Genomic DNA, 20,547 nt, shown 5'->3' with positions numbered 1-20,547 from the left:
ACCGGTAACAAACCCTCAAAATTGGTATTTGGATCCGGATATTGGCAAGATTCGATAATCTGACCCGGTTCACGGGACCCAATGGTAAAATCCAATGGTTTTGGGATAATAGCCAAGAGATCTCATTTAATTCAGTATTTTATGTTTGAACTCTGATTAGTAGATTTACATTTCTGTTATAAGATGTAATTAATGACATTAATGCTTTAATTAATGAATGATATGCTTTTAGTACTTCTCTGTTTTTACCCTGTAATCCACCCAACTCTTGTTTTCACACTTTTGCTATTAAAAAAAAAAATTTACTCCAAAATTTTTACAATAAAAAGTTTAGACATTACAACTTTGGTATCAGAGCGGGACTGAAAAACATGAGATCTTGGCTCTTCCAACGACCGCGATGACTCTGTAAGTATGTAAGAATGCTGTTTTTGTAATATAGAGATAAAAACCACATAAGTATATACGATCCTTTCACAAAATTATAGCTAAGGTTATAATGGATTTTAATTGCTCAAATAGATGGCTTGGGGGCAAACCGCTGCAATGACATTATGGAGACACTACATAACCTGGCTGAGGTAGTAGGCCAACAAGCTACGACGATGCAGCAGATGGGCGACAATCTACACCAGGTGGCCCATGAGAAGAGTACAAACGGTGGGACTATGTCCTACAAGAAATTCATGGACATGGATCCTCCTGCTTTCTCTGGAAAGACGGATCCAAAGGCCGCTGAGAGTTGGATACGGGAGATTGAACGTATCTTTCGTGTACTGGAGGTACCTGAGAAGCGTCGGGTAGACTTTGGGACATATCGTCTTAAGGACCACATCAAAAAATGGTGGAAAACCACCAGGGCAGTCAAGTTCTAGGATGGTCCTGTATCTTGGACGGAGTTTGTAGAGGTCTTCAACGCTGCCTACTTTTCAAAGTACGAGTGGGCAAAGAAGATGCAAGAATTCTTGGATCTGCAACAAGGCGAGATGCCCCTCGCCGATTATATCACTAAGTTCCACAGTTTGGAATGATATTGTCCGAACGTGTTCACATCAGACAAGGATCGAGCCATGAAGTTTGCTCGAGGCTTGAAGACGGGCCTGAAGAACCGTCTATACACTCGAGGGCCCAAGAACCTTGAGGAGGCTATTCAGGTAAAAGATCATTTTCTTTTCGTAGTATAAGTTGCATAAAATTTTATAAGGTACCGTTAACCATTAAATTTAATGGATTGTTTCTGTCCGTCCTGGACACACAGGTGGAAACTCTCCTTGATGATGACTGGAAGGAGGGACAAACACTACAACAAAGCAGTAGATTAGCGACAACCACATTCCGTCGCTAATCCGTCGCTAACCATGTTAGCGACGGATTAGCGACAACGCGGCGACAGTATGCTTACGTCGCGAATATTTCGACGCTAACTGGCGACGGAATAATTCCGTCGCCAAGTCCGTCGCTAATTGCGACGGAATAACGAGCGCTATATTCCGTCGCCAATCCGCCGGTACTAAACGGCGACCACCTTCTGCCACACCTTCCTTGCAGAAGCGATTCGATACAGCAGATGGATCATCTACTACGCCATATGCTTTTTTTGCTGCAGTCTTCATAGTGTGCAGCATGTCTGCAAATCGATTGGCAACCACCTTCTGCCACACCTTCCTTGCATCATTTTCTTCCACCGTAGTTGCAAAGCGATTCGAAGCCTACAAATATTTTCAGAAAGTTAGTAGACATTGCTTAAATAAATTAAATATGAAACACATTAACTATGAGGAACAACTGTATACCATGAATGAGGACCACAATCTGTCTAACACCTCCTTTGGGTACTCTTTCCATTGAGCAACTGGTCCTGGTAGATGTTGAAGAAGTGAATTCCTAATCTCCCGTACTACTTCTTGTGGCTCAAACCTCGTGCTGCACATGAATTGTTACACAGTAAATATCAATATAAAATATTTAAAAGATATGCAATAATTGAAAACAAAATACTTACGGTCGATTATCGATATACACTATTCGAATGAGTCTTCTTGTGCCAGCCTGAGAAGACCCTGTTTCCTGTGTTGGCTGTTGACTTGTGCGATCAACTGGTGTAGGTGGGTCGTGTACAGGCGCAACATCATCTGTAAAAAAATACATTAGAAATTCTCAGAATGTGCATCTGAACTAATCAAGCATCTAATTAGTTATATGATATACCTATCACAGGAGCCCGTGAAGATGAAGGTTGAGCCTGGCTACTACTGGATGAGCGACCACTATAACCTCCACGAACCATATTCTAACAAATAACATATGTCATACAATACATTCAAATAATTCACATCAAGTATTACAATGCATTCAAGTCATTCACATCAAGCATTGCAATGCATTCAAATAATTCAAATCATTGACATCAAGTATTGCACTAATTCAAATCATTCGTTAATTGCATAAATTATAATACATTCAGATAATTGAAATCATTCACATCAAGTATTACAATGCATTCGAATCATTCGTATCAAGTATTACAATACATTGAAATAAAATTTTTAATCATTCACACCAAGTATTGCAATACAACTCACATCAAGTATTACAATGCATTTAAATAGAGATTTGTAGTATAAGATTTTGCTCACTAGCTTGAGAATTCTTTCTCGTCACTAGTTTGACTTTCTTCTTCTTCATTGTTTGCCCATCCACTTGGTACATCATTTGGATCACATTCCTCTATGAATGTTTCATCAGCCAATGGAGATATGACATGCATATCATGCGCAACATCGTGACCATAAGCAAAGTCACAGACATCATCTGATTGATAGTAATCACTGTCTTCAGCTAACTCATCTTCCTGTAACAGATCATACTCGGGGTATAGTTTGGATTTCACCTTGCAAACTGCCCACCATTCATTTCTATCTGACTTTTTTATATTCGGATATGAAGTATAATAAACTTGTTGAGCTTGCGAGGCTAATATGAATGGTTCATATGTTCCAAACCTGGATTTATGATTCACCTCCACAATGCCTGAAGATTTGTCGAGTCTTGTTGCAGTTGGATCAAACCAATGACACTTGAATACCGTAACCCTGTTATTCATGCCTAAGTAAGTCAACTCCATTATTTCCTCTATAACACCGTAGTAATCATGTTCATTTTCACCGTAGCTGCTACCCTTGACACACACGCCACTATTTATCGTTGATTTGTTTATACCGTAGTCTTTTGTATGGAATCGATAACCATTTACGATATACCCGTTGTAGCATTGCACAACTTTGGTCGGACCATTTTCTAAATCACATATTCCTTGATCTTTAACATCACCATTGCGAACCTACGCACAAACATAAACAATGATTGTGATCACGATCAATTAAGTAACTTAGTGTTGTTTATAAGTACAAAATTTATGTTAGCTTCTTTACCAACTGTTTCAACCACTCCACAAACTTAGTTTCACGTTTTTTTTGTACTTCTGCATCAGTGAGATGTGAAACTTCGTTTCGCAACTCTAGATCAAATCGTCTGCAAACCACAAATACTTATATTACCGAGTCATGTATCCACATATAGAACATAAAAGGATTTATAATTGAGTTGCATATACATATACTTACTCGATGTATGGGTCGATCGCTGAGCAATTAAAAAGAATATAGATGTGTGCTGCATCTTGCTCTCAATCTGTCAATAGCCTTGATCGGCAACTACCAAATGCATGCCCAAGTGGTTGAAATATCGACAGCTTGTCAGCTACAGTTACTTGTTCTCCATCATCGTTACGGGGCGGGCATGTGTAACGTGTTGAAATATGAGGTTCGAAGTACATAGATGAGAAATTTGAAATCTCTTCTAAAGTGTACGCCTCACAAATAGAGCCTTCTACTCTTGCTTTATTACGAACCTTTTTTTTTAGGTCGAACATGCATCTGACAAGAATATACATTTCAAATTTTAAATATCTGTCATTAAAGAGACAAATATAAAAAAACATATACCTTTCAAATGGGTACATCCATCGATATTGCACAGGGCCACCAACCCTTAGTTCATATGGCAAATGTATGATCAAATGTTCCATAACATCGAAAAATGCTGGCGTAAATATCTTTTCTAACAGACAAACAGTGGTGATGACAGAGTCCTCGAGATTCTTTACATCTGATACAATGACCTCCGATGCGCACAATGTTCTGAAAAATCCGCTCAACTCAGACAATACCCCCCATATAGGTTTGTCTAACATATCATGGAATGCTAGGGGTATCAATCGTTGCATAAAGATATGACAATCATGGCTCTTCAACCCATATAACTGTCCATCGTCAATCTTCACAGCCCGAGCAATGTTAGAGACATATCCATCTGGAAATCTCAGTTGTCTCAACCATTGACATACATGTTTTATTTGATCAGATCCGAGCACGTACTTCGCCTTTGGTTTCAGTACTTTGCCATTATACTCTTTGAGTTCCAATTCTGGTCTTTTACATATTAATTTTAAATCCATACGGGCCTTCGGATTATCCTTCGTTTTTCGTTTAATATTCATTACTGTATTGAACACATTATCAAACACATTTTTCTCTACATGCATCACATCCAAATTATGTCGTATCAATAGGGTCGGCCAATATGGTAGTTCCCAAAAAATAGATTTTTTCGTCCAATTGTGTTCCTTCCCAAATCCACGGAAGGGTGTAGGACTGCGGGCATCTGTTAATACATCTGGAAAGTATCGCAATCTTCTTAAAATCTCTATGCCAGACAATCTTGAGGATGGACCTTCCATTTCAGTTGTGCCTGCTGTAAATGCATTCTTTTGACGTCGGAACGGATGATCGCTGGGTAGAAATCGGCGATGGCAATCAAACCAGCAAGGCTTCCTTCCATGCCTCAATCTAAAAGCTTTGGAATCCTCCATGCAGTACAGACAAGCCAACCTCCCATGTGTGCTCCAACCAGATAACATACCATATGCAGGGAAGTCACTGATTGTCCATAGAACAACGGCCTTCATGTTGAAATTTTGTTTTTTGTGGGCATCATACGTGGTAACACCGTCATCCCACAGTACTTTTAATTCATCAATCAATGGCCTTAGATATACATCAAGATTTTGGCCAGGTGAGGTCGGACCAGGGATCAACAGAGACAAGAAAAGATTTGGACGTTTCATACACAAGCTTGGTGGAAGGTTGTATGGAGTTACAAATACTGGTCAGCATGAGTATGGAGTTGATCTACCCCCAAATGGATTAAATCCATCTGTACATAGACCGAGTCTAACATTTTGCACTTCCATTGCGAAGTTCTGATGAGTACGATCAAAGTGCTTCCAAGCTTCAGCGTCAACAGGATGCGTGATCTTGTTTTCATCGTGTCGAACTTTATTTGCATGTCATCTCATGTGTTTAGCTGTCTTTGAAGACATATACAATCGCTGCAATCTAGGAGTGATAGGAAAGTAGCGGAGCGACTTGTATGAAACTTCCTTTGATCTCGTGCTACCATTGCCTCTTGTCTTTGGCTTGAACCGAGGATGCCCACATGACGGGCATGATATGTCATTTTCCTGCTTCTTGAAATACAACATGCAGTGATTTGGACAAGCATCAATCTTTTTGTAACCCATACCTAGAGCGTTGACCATAACTTTCGCACGATAGAAATTTTGTGGTAATTTCTCATCTTTAGGCAACATACTCTTCACAATCATGCACAAACGGTCAAAACATGATTGACTCAAATTATACTCGGACTTCAAATTCATTAGTTGAAGAACTGCAGACAAGATAGTGTGACTCTCACAACCGTTCCAAAGTGGCTCATCAGCATCTTTAAGTAAATCATAAAATCTACTAGCTGCATCGTTTGGTGATTCTTCATCTACGGCAGTTCTTACATCACTGGAACTCATAGCAGAACCCAGTTCTGTTCCTGCAGCATCAAATATCAAATTCGTATATGGATTATCGTGCACCACATTCACCCGTGCATCAAAATCGTTTCTAAATTCTTCTCCATGAAACGTCCAGTTCTGATAATCACTCACAAAACCCTTCCTGTATAGGTGATGTCTAACGCCATGAGGTTCTACAAATCGATTATTCTTACAAATCTTGCAGGGACACCTAATCTGACCTGTGGGATCTACCGTACTGACACTCGCCGTTGCAAATTCAATAAAACTATCGACACCATCCATATATTCATGCGATAACTCATTGTCCACTATCCTACGGTACATTCATTCACGGTTTGCAGTCATTCTGTCGTATGATGTTACGAATAGTATCCTAACGAATTAAGAAAAAAACAATCAGAATGCTACGATGAAGAAAATATCAAATTTATCATGCAATATACTATGTCAAACAATAACAAGAATTTTGATGCATGCATTGATAACTTAATATTTTCATGTGCAAACTATTAATGACATGATACAATCATTTGAAGCATGCTTTTATTATAAAATTTCACATGGAAGTCAAAATCAAATTGAAAGTAACTACATGCAAGCATGAATACAATTACATCAAACATTGCAATACATCATAATCATTCATATCAAATAAATGGCAAACACGTACCTGCAGCAAACACACTTCAATATCTCACTAACTACTACCATGCTTAGCATGGACTCCGTACTCCAAAAATAAGAACACTTCCATATTTCTACATTAAAATCATGCTCAGCATGATCTCCGAACTCCAACAAAGCAGTCCTAGATATCAACAACTAAGTGAGTGTGTGAACAATAAAGTGCTGCATTCAATAAATTAAATAACATGTGATACGTTTGCATCACTTACTCACCACGGGTATTTACCCGATTTGCATTGTTTTTGTCATTTACTTACCACAGGTGGCCGAGCACGAGTTGGTTCCGTTGAAAAATCTGTACAAAAACAAAACAAATTAAGTAACAAACTAACTAATCATGAAACAAGATGAAACACTAACTAAAAAAATTAAAACAAATTAAAACAACTCTAACTAATTGAAAGAAGAGAAAAGAAAAATAGTATATATGTTAAGCCAAATCTAACTAGAAGATGCTAATTTAACAAACCAGCTATAACATGTTGAACCAGTCGACTAACATAAAGTCATAGACAATTTCTAATCTGAACTACTTAGCAAAGGAATAGTAAATCAATCAATTAGTTTACTAGAAAAGATGTGAACTCCGTTTAACCACCACTATCATAAAGAATTCAAATAGCTCTAATCTAACTAACTGATTGTGAGAACATTAAATACCAATCTATCTAAGAAAAATATAATTATAAAAGACTAATAGATTGAAATACTCTAACTAACCAGATTTCAAGAAAACAAATTGAAGTAAAACTAACTACCAGTAGACATTAACAAACTAACAAATTGAACAACATGGACAACTTGTATATATACATTACAAAAAAAATTTCAACTTAAAATCCATATGGACAACATATATGCAAACTACACTTAAAACCATATGGACATCTTATATACACATATTACAAACTTTTTTTCAAGCTAATCACATGGACAACATAGGGATCACATAATAACTTTTTTTTTTTTTAAAAAGTGATCACATGGGCAGCATAGGTATCCATAACGAAAATTCTTTTCAAAACAGATCACATAGGCAACGTAGGTATCTCATAACAAATTTTTTTTCTTCAAACAAACACATAGGCAACATAGTATTCCTACTAAAGATTTTTTTTTTCAAACTGATTTACATAGGCAGCATATGCATTAAAAAACAGATTTTTTTGAAACCAATTCACATAGACAACATAATATATCTCATAACAGATTGTTTTTTTTAAAAGCAATACACATCAGCAGCATGTTTATTCCTACTACAGATTTTATTTTTCAAACGATTCATATAGGCAGCATAGGCATTCAAAAACAGATTTTTTTTTTGACAAGTCACTTAGGCAGCATAACGCAGGGGGTCGACCCCCCCCTGCCGGAAAGCACGGCAGGGGGTTAAATCCCCTGCCTTTTCGGCAGGGAAGGGGGTTAAACCCCCTGCCGGAAAGGCAGTTCCGGCATGGGGGGTTGACCCCCTGCCGTGCCTTTACGGCAGGGGGGTCGACCCCCTGCGTTTCCGGCAGGGGGTCGACCCCCCATGCCTTTCCGGCAGGGGGTCGACCCCCCCTGCCATGCCTTTACGGCAGGGGGGTCGACCCCCTGCGTTTCCGGCAGGGGGTCGACCCCCCATGCCTTTCCGGCAGGGGGTCGACCCCCCCTGCCGGAAACGCAGGGGGTCGACCCCCCCTGCCGGAAAGCACGGCAGGGGGTTAAACCCCCTGCATTTCCGACAGGGAAGGGGCGTACCCCCTGCGTTTAGAAGAAGAAGAAGAAGAAGAAGAAGAAGAAGAAGAAGAAGAAGAAGAAGAAGAAGAAGAAGAATATTACCTGCGCGTCGCCGGACGGTGGCGGGAGGTTGACGGGTAGCGGCAGCTGGCGAGCGGTGGACGGGGAGCGGCGGCTGGCGAGCGGCGGCGGCCGGACGGTGGCGAGAGCCGACGGGCGGCGGGAGGGAGCAATACAGCGAAACAGGGAAAAGAGAAAGAGGGATGGGATTAGGGATTTACGCGACATTTAGCGACGGAATTTTTCCGTCGCTAAGCCGTCGCGAAACCAAAATACCAAAAAAGCGACGGAATATATTCTGTCACTACTCCGTCGCTAATTAGCTACGGATTAGCGACGACAGAGTTCCCTCTCTAAATCCGTCGCTAAAATGGTGTTCTTGTAATAAAAAGTAGCGACAAAAACATGCAGTCGCTAATCCGTCGCTAAGTAGCGACAGATTAGCGATAAAAGTTGTTTCCTCGCTAATTAGCGACAGATTCTATCTCTAGCTAATCTGTCGCTAAGTAGCGACGGGAAAAATCCGTCCCTAATTTCCGTCGCTAATTAACAATTTTCTTGTAGTGAAAAGTCACAGAAGAACAAAATCGGGGTTCAAAAACCCGAATTCAAGAAGAAGTTTGGTGGAAGGCGATTCCACCCTTAGAATAAGAAGCCACGACACGAGAATGACACCAAACCTAAGCCAGGACAAAATCAAAGGTGTCAGAAGTGCAACCGCTTTCACCCTGGACAACAATGTCCCCGTGAGACAAGAGGGTGTCTCTATTGCAAAAAAATGGGACATTATATCAAAGAGTGTCAAAAGAAGCAGGCCGATGATGCACGGCATAACACTGGAAGACAGCAGCCTCAGCAGCACCGTGCACCGTCACCACAGCCACAGGTGGCCCCACAACGTGTAGCGGGGCATGTGTATGCCACTACACCTGACCAACTGGAGAAGGAGGACCTTGTGCAAGGTGCCATGCTTGTTTCGGGCCAAGCTGCCCTTGTCTTATTTGATTGTGGAGCTTCACATTCCTTCATATCTGTTAATTTTGCAAAACAACTTAGTAATCCCACAGATTCACTGAACCATGAATTAGTAGTATACAACCCCATAGGGCTCAATGAAATCTTTGTGAACTATATGCCAGAAGTAGAGATCATATTAGGGAAACACAACCTGCCTGCTAATTTAGTATTACTCAATATGACCAAGTATGACATCATATTAGGCATGAACTGGCTGTTTAAACATTACGTCAGGATCCTCTATAGAGAAGGAAAGGTTATTCTATCTCGACCAAGTATGCCAGAGGTTGTATTTCGTCTGGCAAGATCAGGTATTAAAAAAAGGGTTGTTTCGACCCTCAAGGCCCAGAAGTATTTTCGTCGGGGAGACATGGCTTTCTTGGTTAGTATGATTGGAGGTGAAACAAAACTAACTCTACTTGAGGATTTGGAAATTGTCTGCGATTTTGTCGACGTATTTTCAGAGGAACTTCCTCCTCAGCGGGAAGTCAAGTTCGGGATAGAACTGATGCCAGGTACGAAGCCAATATCAAGAGCACCCTATCGGATGACACCAATAGAGTTGGAAGAATTAAAGAAGCAGTTGCAAGAGCTGATGGAGCATGATTTTGTACAACCGAGCACGTCTCCATGGGGAGCACCGGTCTTGTTTATGAAAAAGAAGGACGAGTCTATGAGACTATGCATAGACTATAGAATGTTGAACCAAGCAACTGTGAAGAACAAATATCCTCTACCCGTATTGAGGACCTATTTGATCAACTGAAAAGAGCAAAAGTCTTTTTTAAGATTGATTTGAGGTCAGATTATCACCAGTTGAGAATAAAAGATGAAGATATCCCAAAATCAGCGTTTCAAACCAGATATAGGCATTTTGAGTTTGTGGTGATGCCATTTGGACTCACTAATGCCCCAACAGCGTTCATGGACCTGATGAATTGAGTATTCAGGCCATACTTGGACTCTTTTGTCATCATCTTTATTGATGACATACTGATATACTCGAAAAATGCGAAGGAACACAAAAAACATTTGAAAATTGTTTTGAAAACCCTCCGTACACATTAGTTATATGTCAAGTTCTCGAAATACGAATTTTGGCTTGAGGAAATCATGTTCTTTGGGCATGTGATCTCGAAGGATGGAGTCTCAGTGGATCCTGCCAAGGTTGAAGCTATGATGAATTGGTCACAACCAAAGAATGTCAGCGAAATTCGAAGCTTCCTAGGGTTAGCTGGTTACTATAGGTGATTCATTCAAGACTTCTCTCGAATCGCTATGCCAATGACAAAGCTTTTACGAAAAGGGATAAAGTTCGAATGGAATGAGAAGAGTGAAGAAAGTTTTCAAACTCTTAAAGCTAAACTTACCACATCTCCGGTGTTGCCTTACCGTCTGAAAGCGGAGGATTCGTGGTGTACACAAATGCTTCTGGTACTGGGCTGAGGTGTGTACTGATGCTGCATGGCAAGGTCATTGCATATGCATCACGACAACTGAAGATTCATGAGAGGAATTACCCCACTCACGACCTGGAGTTGGCAGCCGTGGTTTTTGCTTTGAAGGTTTGGAGACATTATCTATATGGGAAACAATTCAAAGTCTTCATTGATCACAAGAGCTTGAAGTGCCTGTTTTCTCAGAAGGAACTCAATATGCGACAAAGAAAGTGGATCGAGTTCATCAAGGACTACGAGTTTACAATCTCTTACCATCCCGGGAAAGCAAATGTAGTTGCTGATGCCCTTAGTCGCAAGGCTGAGGGAAATTTGTCTAGCTTGGTAAGTCTTGGATGGAAGATGATTTTTGAGTTCACAGAATGGAGACCTTTCTCCGACGATCAAGGCATACTTAGGCTGTCTAGCCTGACAATATGATCAAAACTGCGAGAGCGAATCATGATTAAGCAAAAAGGAAGATTCGTAGTACGGGAAGATGGAGGCATTAGCATTGCAAGAAGACACCGCTTTCCAATGTAAAGAGGACGAAAGTACATGGTTTAAGGATCAATTATGGGTGCTGAGCGATCTAGAGACCAGAGAAGAGTTATTGGCAGAGGCATATAAGAGCAAGTATACCATTCATCTGGGTAGTACCAAGATGTTTAAAGATCTACAATATAGGTACTGGTGGAATGGTATGAAGTGCGATGTTGCAAGATATGTCGCGAAGTGTTTGACATGTCAACAAATCAAGATTGAGCATCAAAGGCCAGGAGGAACGATGCAGCTGATGAAAATTCCTCAATGGAAATGGGAGCATATCACAATGGATTTCGTGATGGGGTTACCATGAACCCAAAAGAACCATGACTCTATTTGGGTAGTGGTCGACCGATAAATTAAGTCAGCACATTTTCTACCAATGAGGAAGAATCAGTCACTTGAGAGCTTGACCAACCTATATATCCAAGAGATAATACGACTACATGGGGTGCCAATCTCTATCATATCCAACAGAGACCCTCAGTTTACCTCACGACTATGAGGGTAGTTACAAAAGGCATTGGGAACTAAGTTGAAGTTCAGTACTGCCTTTCATCCATAAACTGACGGACAATCAGAAAGGACCATACGAACACTGGAGGACATGCTTCGTGCCTGTATGCTGGATTGGAAAGGCGAATGGGACACTCACGTGGTACTAGCAGAATTCACCTACAATAATAGCTACCATGCGAGTATTGGCATGGCGCCCTTCGAAGCACTGTATGGGCGGCCGTGTAGGTCACCAGTATATTGGGATGAAGTTGGCGAAAGAACAGTTGAGTCACCAATGGTATTTGAACATTACACTCAACAAATACAGAAGATACAAGATTGACATAGAGCAGCGCAGAGTCGACATAAAAGTTATGCGGATCAACGACATAGAGAGCTTAGTTTCGAAGTGGGAGATGCAATGTTTGTCAAGGTATCGCCGACCAAGAGCGTTTTCAGATTCGGAAAGAAGGGGAAGTTGAGTCCTAGATACATCGAACCTTTCCCGATATTAGAGAGGATCGGCAAAACTGCTTATCGAGTTGAGCTACCATCTCAACTTGCCAAGATCCATAATGTATTTCACGTATCGATGTTGAGAAAATACATTCAAGATCCATCACACGTGATACAGTTTGAGGACATCAGTGTGTAAGAAGATCTGACCATAGAAGAGAGACCGATCGAAATCGTAGATCGTAGTGAGCAGGTGATGCGAAACAAGATCATCCCATTAGTCAAAGTGAGATGGAGACATCATGGCTTAGAAGAATGCACATGGGAACTGAAAGCAACAATGAAGGACAAGTACCCTTAATTGTTTGATTGATATGTATTACAAATTTCGCGGATGAAATTTCTTTTTAGAGGGGAAGGATGTAAAACCTGTAAAATTTATGAAATTCTAAATGAATAAAAGTGGAGCATTTATGTGAAATAGTAAGATTTTATGCTATGCAGTACAATTTTGATGACTTGAGGTTTCTAGAACGAAACCGGTAACAAACTGTCAAAATTAGTATTTGGATTCGAATCTTGGCAAGATCCGATAATCCGACCCGATTCATGAGACCCAATGGTAAAATCCAATGGTTTCAGGATAATAGCCAAGAGATCTCATTTAATTCAGTATTTTATGTTTGAACTCTGATTAGTAGATTTATATTTCTGTTATGAGATATAATTAATGACATTAATGCTATAATTAATGAATGGTATGCTTTTAGTACTTCTCTGTTTTTACCCTGTAATGCACCCAACTCTTGTTTTCACACTTTCGCTATTAAAAAAAATACTCCAAAATTTTTACAATAAAAAGTTGGGGCGTTACAGTATCATTTTACGGAACGTGACGTTGTATCTATCATAGTGTATTGGTTCTTTGTTATAGTCCATACTTACATTTGCACTATATATAATGCATGCTTATATCTTCAACCTGATTTATGTTGCAAATTTAATTCCTCCCAATTGGGGCAATCAACACTAGGTTCTTTGGAAAATAGAAATGAATACCAAGGAGTTTAGGTTATACAATTTCATTAGAACCACAGCAAATAAAGACAAGAATATTGTAGATCTAGTATGACTTATTAACTTATTCAATAATGTCTTTAATTTACTTTCATATTAGGTATGATTAATATTAGGTTTTAGGTATATTATTTTGTAGAGCAATTTGGCTACAACATTTACATTGAATGTCAAGTTTATCCTATGCAAGGGGTTCTTCAACAAAATAATGAGTAATATTTCCATATATAATTGTTAACTTGATATGTACATGTACATGTTTTTGACAATGCAATTGTTACATGAATGCTTGTGATATATTTGTGCTAATGTCCATGAAGTACTTGGGCAAAGAGATAGAACTCAGTTTTACTAGGTACATTGTCATATATGGTTTTGTTGGGTGTTTAAAATATAATCTAATTAATTATTTGTTGATTACCTTTGCAGGAGGACATAAAATATGTAAGGATGTTGATGGTCAGATACTATGAGAAACTGAAGAAGAAGAAGAAAAAAAAAGTAATGCAAGCAAAGGCAAAAAATAAAGCAAAGGCAACCATGACAGACTCCAGATGCCAAAAAAAAAAAGTCGGAGGCAACCATGACATGACTCCAACTAGTCTGGTAGAGCCGGAGGCTTGTGATGAAGTTGTTCTTTAAGAAATCTTTAACATTTTGAAATGAACTATTGTGTGCTTTAATTTATAAAAAAACATGAAATGTTTTGTAAATAACATACATTTTTTATATTGTATTTGATATGTATAAATGTGTTGTTAAGATTTTTAATGTATTTTGATATAAGCATGAGATTACATGTAGATAACATGTTTTTTATGTTGTGTTTGTATGTATGCATATATTGACATGGTTTGAATGAGTGAATGTATTGACATGGTTTGAATGAGTGAATGTATTGACAAAGTTTGAACGAGTGAATGTATTGACAATGTTTGAATGAATGAATGTATTAAGAGGATTTGAAGGAATAAATTATTGACATTTTTTAAAATATATATTTTTTTACAAAAAATAAGATTTTATGTAAAATAATAAGTTTTTTATACTATGTTTGAATATGATGTTCACATATCAGAGTGCATGAATATCAAAATATTCATACAGTAACTTAACCTCCCAATTCGAAAAATGTTTGCATATCAAAGTGTGTGAACATTATGGCATTCATGCAATTGATTAACCTTCCAATTCAATGATGTTTCCATATCAAAGTGTGCAAATATCAGAACATTCACGCAGTAACTTAACCTTCCACCTTGGTGATATTCATATATGTTATGATGTTTGCAAATCAAAATGTGTGAATGTTAAGGCATTCACGCAGTAACTTAATCTCTCGATTCGGTGATGTTCACATACCTCAGTATGCGAATATCACTGAATTGAGAAATTAAGTTACTGCATGAATGTTCTGATGTTTGCACATTGAGATAGATAAATATCACTGAATTGAGAGATTAAGTTACTATGTGAATGTCCTGATGTTCCCATACTCTGATATGCAAACATTTGGACATATGAGAGCATCACTGAATTGAGAGGTTAAGTTATTATGCAAGTGTCTTGACATTCACACACTTTGATATGTGAACATCATGACATATACGAACATCACTGAATTGAGAGTTAAGTTATTATGTGAATGTCTTGACGTTCACACACTAAGATATGTAAATATCACTAAATTAGGAGGTTAAGTTACAACATGAATGTCCTAACATTCACACACTAAGATATGTGAACATCACTAAATTAGAAGGTTAAGTTATTGCATGAATGTCTTAATATTCACACATTGATATATACAAACATCACTCAATTTGAAGGTTAAGTTATTGCACGATTGTTCTGATGTTCACACACTCTGATATGCGAAAATGATCATTCAAAGATAGTATATAAAACTTGTTATTTATATAAAATCTCATTCATTCATTCAAACCTTACGAAGACATTCACTCAGTTAAATCTTACCAATACATCCATACATTCAAACATAATATAAAAAACTTATTATTTACATGTAATTTCATGTTTGAATGTATAAATGCCCTCAATTGCTTGTCTAGTTTGTGAGCTCTCTTCCCTCCCACATAAGGCAACTTTTCCTTCAATCTCATCGCTTTGCTGCTATCATATGTCATTTTCAATCATGACAGCTTCAGTCTATTACCTTCAAATTCACAATCGATTGCCCTCAATAAAACTTCAAATTGATACTTGAAGTTTTCAAAGCTTGGTGCATTTACTGGCTCCTCGTGACACTTTAATCCTATTATGCATGTCATGTCTTTCAAACTGATGGTTAACTCAAATTTGAAGAACTAAAAAGTGTTCGTAGTGAGATTCCAAAACTACATTATGAAATCTATAAGACTTTAACCAATAGTTCATGGTGCAACCTTCAGGAATTGTTGAAAGTATATTTGATCAAGTAAATCCTTTTTCTTGTCCAATAGTACTACAAATCATTCGTGTGCTTGGAACCAATGGAACCAATGGAACCAATGTGTCAAACACAATTGTTCATCAACTATTTCTGGTTGCGGATCCTGTAATGATAATAAATTTTACATGAAATCAGTCACATGTCACAATTTTATCATTGAATATAACATTAAAAATGATTCATTTTAGTTTATTAGTTACAACTGCACACATTAACAAATAAGTGATCCAATGTTACATATGCATCAATAATTAAATACATGATAATGAATTGTAATATATAAATGGTTTTCTTATAAACATGCTTCAAACACACTCACATATCATAATTTAATCATTGAATATATTATTAAAATTTATTCATTTTAATTTACTAGTTACAACTTCATACATCAACAAATAATCGATTCACTATTGTATACACATCAATCATTGAATACATGATAATGAATTGCAATATATTATTGATTATCTTATAAACATGCTTCAGAGACACTCACATATCATTTAATCATTGAATATAACTTTAAAAGTGATTTATTTTAGTTTATTAGTTATAAATACATATATCAATAAATAATTGATCCATTATTGCATATACATCAATAAATTTATAAAGTACTTATCTACGAGCATTGGGCCTTGTGATCCACCATGACCTTTTCATAGGAGCATGTAGTTTCTCCTCTATAGGATGATCTTCCCCCCTGTCTACCCTCTTATCATTGTCATCCTCATTTGCCTTCTCACCACCTACACTCACACTTTTGACCTTCCCTTTGTTGAGGTTTCTCCTTTGTCCTCTTACAACTCATACTCTCACTCTCCACCTCAACATTGGCCTCTTTATTTACTTGAGGTGGATCTTCTTTCTTCTTTACCCTCTCCTCTACCTCAGCCTTGGCCTCGTTTCTTTGCTGAGGGTCCTCTTCCGCCCTTTCCACTATCACAATGTTCGCCCTCTTTTTATCCATCTCATTATCGCCACTACAAGTGGCTATATCTCATACTTCCTCCAATTGGGCATGCAAGTTAGCAATGGTTAGGAAATAAAAATTCATTATCTTCTTACACTTCTTATCTACTGACACTCACATCCCCCTCTCCTTCTTTAAATGTTGCCTAAATGAGAAACATGAATGTGGATACCAAAACATTAACCTATTTTTGCAAGAATTTTTCTTACAGAAGCCTCCTTTTTCAATCTTGGCTTCATCTTACTGATGTATTTCTTGTAAATTACATTGAAAACCTATGTTCTTGGCCACATAGCAGGTTTCCTATCTATAAACTTATTAAGCTACTCTCGTACATCATAGTATGAACCATCAACCTGTGGGTATTATTTCTTAAAAAAATAGTATTTAAAAGAAAGCAACTTTTGTATATTGCACAAGGTTTATGGTAGAGAGCAATTTTAATTAACCTACTTATAACATGTACATATCATACCTATTTTCGTGATGAACTAGTAGGTGTTGGTGCCTCTATGACACTTTTTTCACTCGTCATATTGATAATACAAGATGAACAATTTTTTACACAACCAAATTTGAGGATAGTGGTAAACAAGTAGAATAAGCTATTAAAATGCAAAAACAATTTGAGAATCATGCAATTGTTCCCTCATCATCTTTATAATACAAGATAAATAACCAAATTCGAAGATAGAGGCATACACAATTAAGGAAAAAAAGTAAGCAAAGGAGACTCACATAAAATTAAATTAAACAAAAATATTAAACTATTAATATACAAAAATAACTAATTCATACCATTGTTTCAAAATAATTGATTCATGCCACTATTTCACAAAATAATAGTTTCATACAATTGTTTTAGAAATAACTCATTCAATCGTTAAAAGAAAAAAAAAACTTGTGCTTACCAAAAAATCTTGCCGCTAATGATGTGCTACCACGATTTGGAGATCAGACAAGATCAACCCCACCTCACCGAAAAACTTGTCAAGGAATAAAGGTTGGGGACCATAAAATCCTTGCTAAGAAACTTTAATGTTATGCAAAAATGATCCTTAAATGGGAAATAAAGCTTTTATACATGTGGAGAGTCACATTTAATGCATATACAAAGGTTTACAAACGTTACCACAAGATTCAGGAGATTCACAAAAACCATATAAAATATTTGCGAATCTCATGTTGATTATGCAAAAATTCAATATGTCTGCAATTGAGGTCAGAAGTTTCACATGCACGGAGGATGTTTGTGAGTCATCTATGCAAATGTCAGGAAGATGTCCATAAATGTATGGTGCGATCAGAAACAAAAAACATGTGAAGGTAAGGACATTTGCGAATGTCTAACTTTTATAGACGTACGTTCATACTTTATGCAAGTTTTAATTAGAGGAGGTTCGCATGAAATCTGTGTGAAGGTTGTGACATTCATAAATATATGATGCAAACTTGCAATTAGAAAATATGTGAATATAAGGACATTCACAACACATGTTTGTGAATGTCAAACACATATTTGTAGACTTGCGTACGTCCAAACTGTATGTAAGTTTTTAGTTAAAAGCGGTTTGCATGGTATCTGCACGAAGGTCGTGACATCTGTAAATGTGTGACATGAACTTGCCAAGCATGAATTAGAAACACGTGAAGGTAAAAACATTTACAATAGACAATTGTGAAGGTTTATTATATATTTGCAGACATACATCCTAACTTTAAGCAAGTTTTTAGTTAGTGGAGGTTCATAAGATATCTACGTAAATGTCAGGATTGCTGCAAATGTATGGAGTGAACCTGTCAAGCTCAAACTTTTAAATTATAGAAGGTTCGCATTGGGCTTGCGAATATTAGAAGGTCCATGCATTTTATATGCAAATATCTGGTGTTGGGATTCAGGTTAGCATGTTTGCAAGTACTTTATGAGTGTGAATTTCTTTTTCATTGAGATGTGACTTTCGGACAATGTAGGTCTCTATCACGTGAACATTAGCAAGTTCGTTTGTGCGAAGGGTAAAAATATCTTAAAGAATTTGAGAATCAAAATTTTAGACATGAGAAGGATTTTTGCAAATTGCAAGGCATTTTTTAAATCGTTCTATTTTACAACAATGATGATACGTCGAGCAAAGTGCCCCCATTGATTGCACATGCAATCAAAGACAATGTTCTTTTTTTTGCATTTTAGCACTTTTAGCGACGGTCCACGACCACCGAAGGGTCCAAAAGCGAAAATAAAGATGCGCTCAACTAGCGCACATTTGATTTCGACCGACCAAAGGGGGTCTGATGATACTTCTTTAGTATATATATATATATATATATATAGAGAGAGAGAGAGAGAGAGAGAGAGGATGACTTCGAACCTTCCGAAGAGGCTTCAGTTATCTATAACCCCTGGAAAGCAATCATTCCACCAGACTCAAATACCTTTTGGCCCATATTATATTTGCTCGATGCCAAAGTGGAGCCGGCACATTAGAATCTTTTCTAAGACCGTGATGTTGATGGCAATTCATGTCACGATTATCTTCCTTAGCTTTTAATCACTACTGGATGCTATCATTTTGATGACCATAGTCACCATCCTTGTCATATACATTCATTTATTTATGTTTGATCAAATCCCATTTTTGATGTCTCACATCAAACAATATGAATATATATTAAGTATTTAAAGATATTTTATCTTCATTGCATACTTGTCATAAACATCATCATCGGCCAACGACCTCTATTTTTGGAGGGTTTTAAGGTAATTTTCATGCTCAGTTAGCCAGAAGACCTAGATATTTTTCAAATGTAAAATTCCTTTTCTAGTCATTAAAATAAGTTTGCAAGGTGACAAAAATAGCTGATTAGGTAGAGGTTAAGGTGGGATGAAGAAAGACATGCATATCTTTATTTTTGTCAGTCTCATAAAGAGACATGCACATCTCATTGTCCCTTTCTCAAATTAGTGGAAGGGTCCTCCTTTCTGTTATGGCTGAAAATTCACTGGAATCCAAATGGTTTCTTTGTCCTTTGGCATTCTTGGACTAATTATCCACTCTTTCACTCAATTTCGTAGTCACATCTCTTTTTACCATAACTAAGAGAGAGAGAGAGAGTTTGTGCGTGCTACGTTGCAGGAAAACGTCATTTTGGCTTCGTGTCGTGTCCTTTTTTATACGATTGGATAAAAAAGGTATAACTTTTAATATAAATAATACTTATATATTAAAATATTGAAGAGTATTTTTCTTAATACATGCTTTTAATTCTCATCCTCGCTTCCTAATTTTCAAAAAATTTCCAAACTCGCTGTTCAAATTTGTGTCACGTGCCAGGTGGTACCCATATATATATATATATATATATATATATATATATATATATATATATATATATATATATATATATATATATATATATATATATATATATAGAGAGAGAGAGAGAGAGAGAGAGAGAGACCTGACTACTACTAGAGTATCTTTGTTCCAATAAATTTTTTTAGACATTTCTATTTCGAGATTAAACACTATATGCATAGTTGCATACTCGTTACTCATGGAAACAATAAGAGTGTGCAAAGTGATTCGTTGCACATTTTGACACTGCAAAAGTCAGGGACATCCATGGAGTCAACGGAAGATTTGGCCAGTTCGTCCTCATCATCATCAACAACATCACCATCATCATGCACTAT

General features: G+C 37.3%; 2 protein-coding genes across 2 annotated transcripts; one reads left to right on the top strand and one right to left on the bottom strand.

Annotated features, from left to right (window-relative positions):
• Positions 1-1,000: 1,000 nt before the first annotated feature.
• LOC149835537 (uncharacterized) lies at positions 1,001-2,287 on the bottom strand. Its single transcript, XM_090009611.1, has 5 exons — positions 2,209-2,287; positions 2,003-2,132; positions 1,794-1,923; positions 1,526-1,709; positions 1,001-1,146 (listed from the first exon to the last, which is right to left on the bottom strand). Exons 1-5 carry the CDS (start codon positions 2,285-2,287, stop codon positions 1,001-1,003), a joined length of 669 nt encoding a protein of 222 aa, XP_089865737.1.
• Positions 2,288-9,176: 6,889 nt separating this feature from the next.
• Positions 9,177-14,070, top strand: LOC149835536 (uncharacterized). The gene is made up of 2 exons (XM_090009610.1): positions 9,177-10,058; positions 13,858-14,070. The coding sequence occupies exons 1-2, from the start codon at positions 9,177-9,179 to the stop codon at positions 14,068-14,070; spliced, it is 1,095 nt and encodes a 364-aa protein (XP_089865736.1).
• Positions 14,071-20,547: the final 6,477 nt, after the last annotated feature.

Source organism: Nuphar pumila, chromosome 6, assembly GCF_984573655.1.
Source record: "Nuphar pumila chromosome 6, dmNupPumi1.hap1.1, whole genome shotgun sequence".
Lineage (NCBI taxonomy): Eukaryota > Viridiplantae > Streptophyta > Magnoliopsida > Nymphaeales > Nymphaeaceae > Nuphar > Nuphar pumila.
This window is presented reverse-complemented; position numbering and strand designations above follow the sequence as displayed.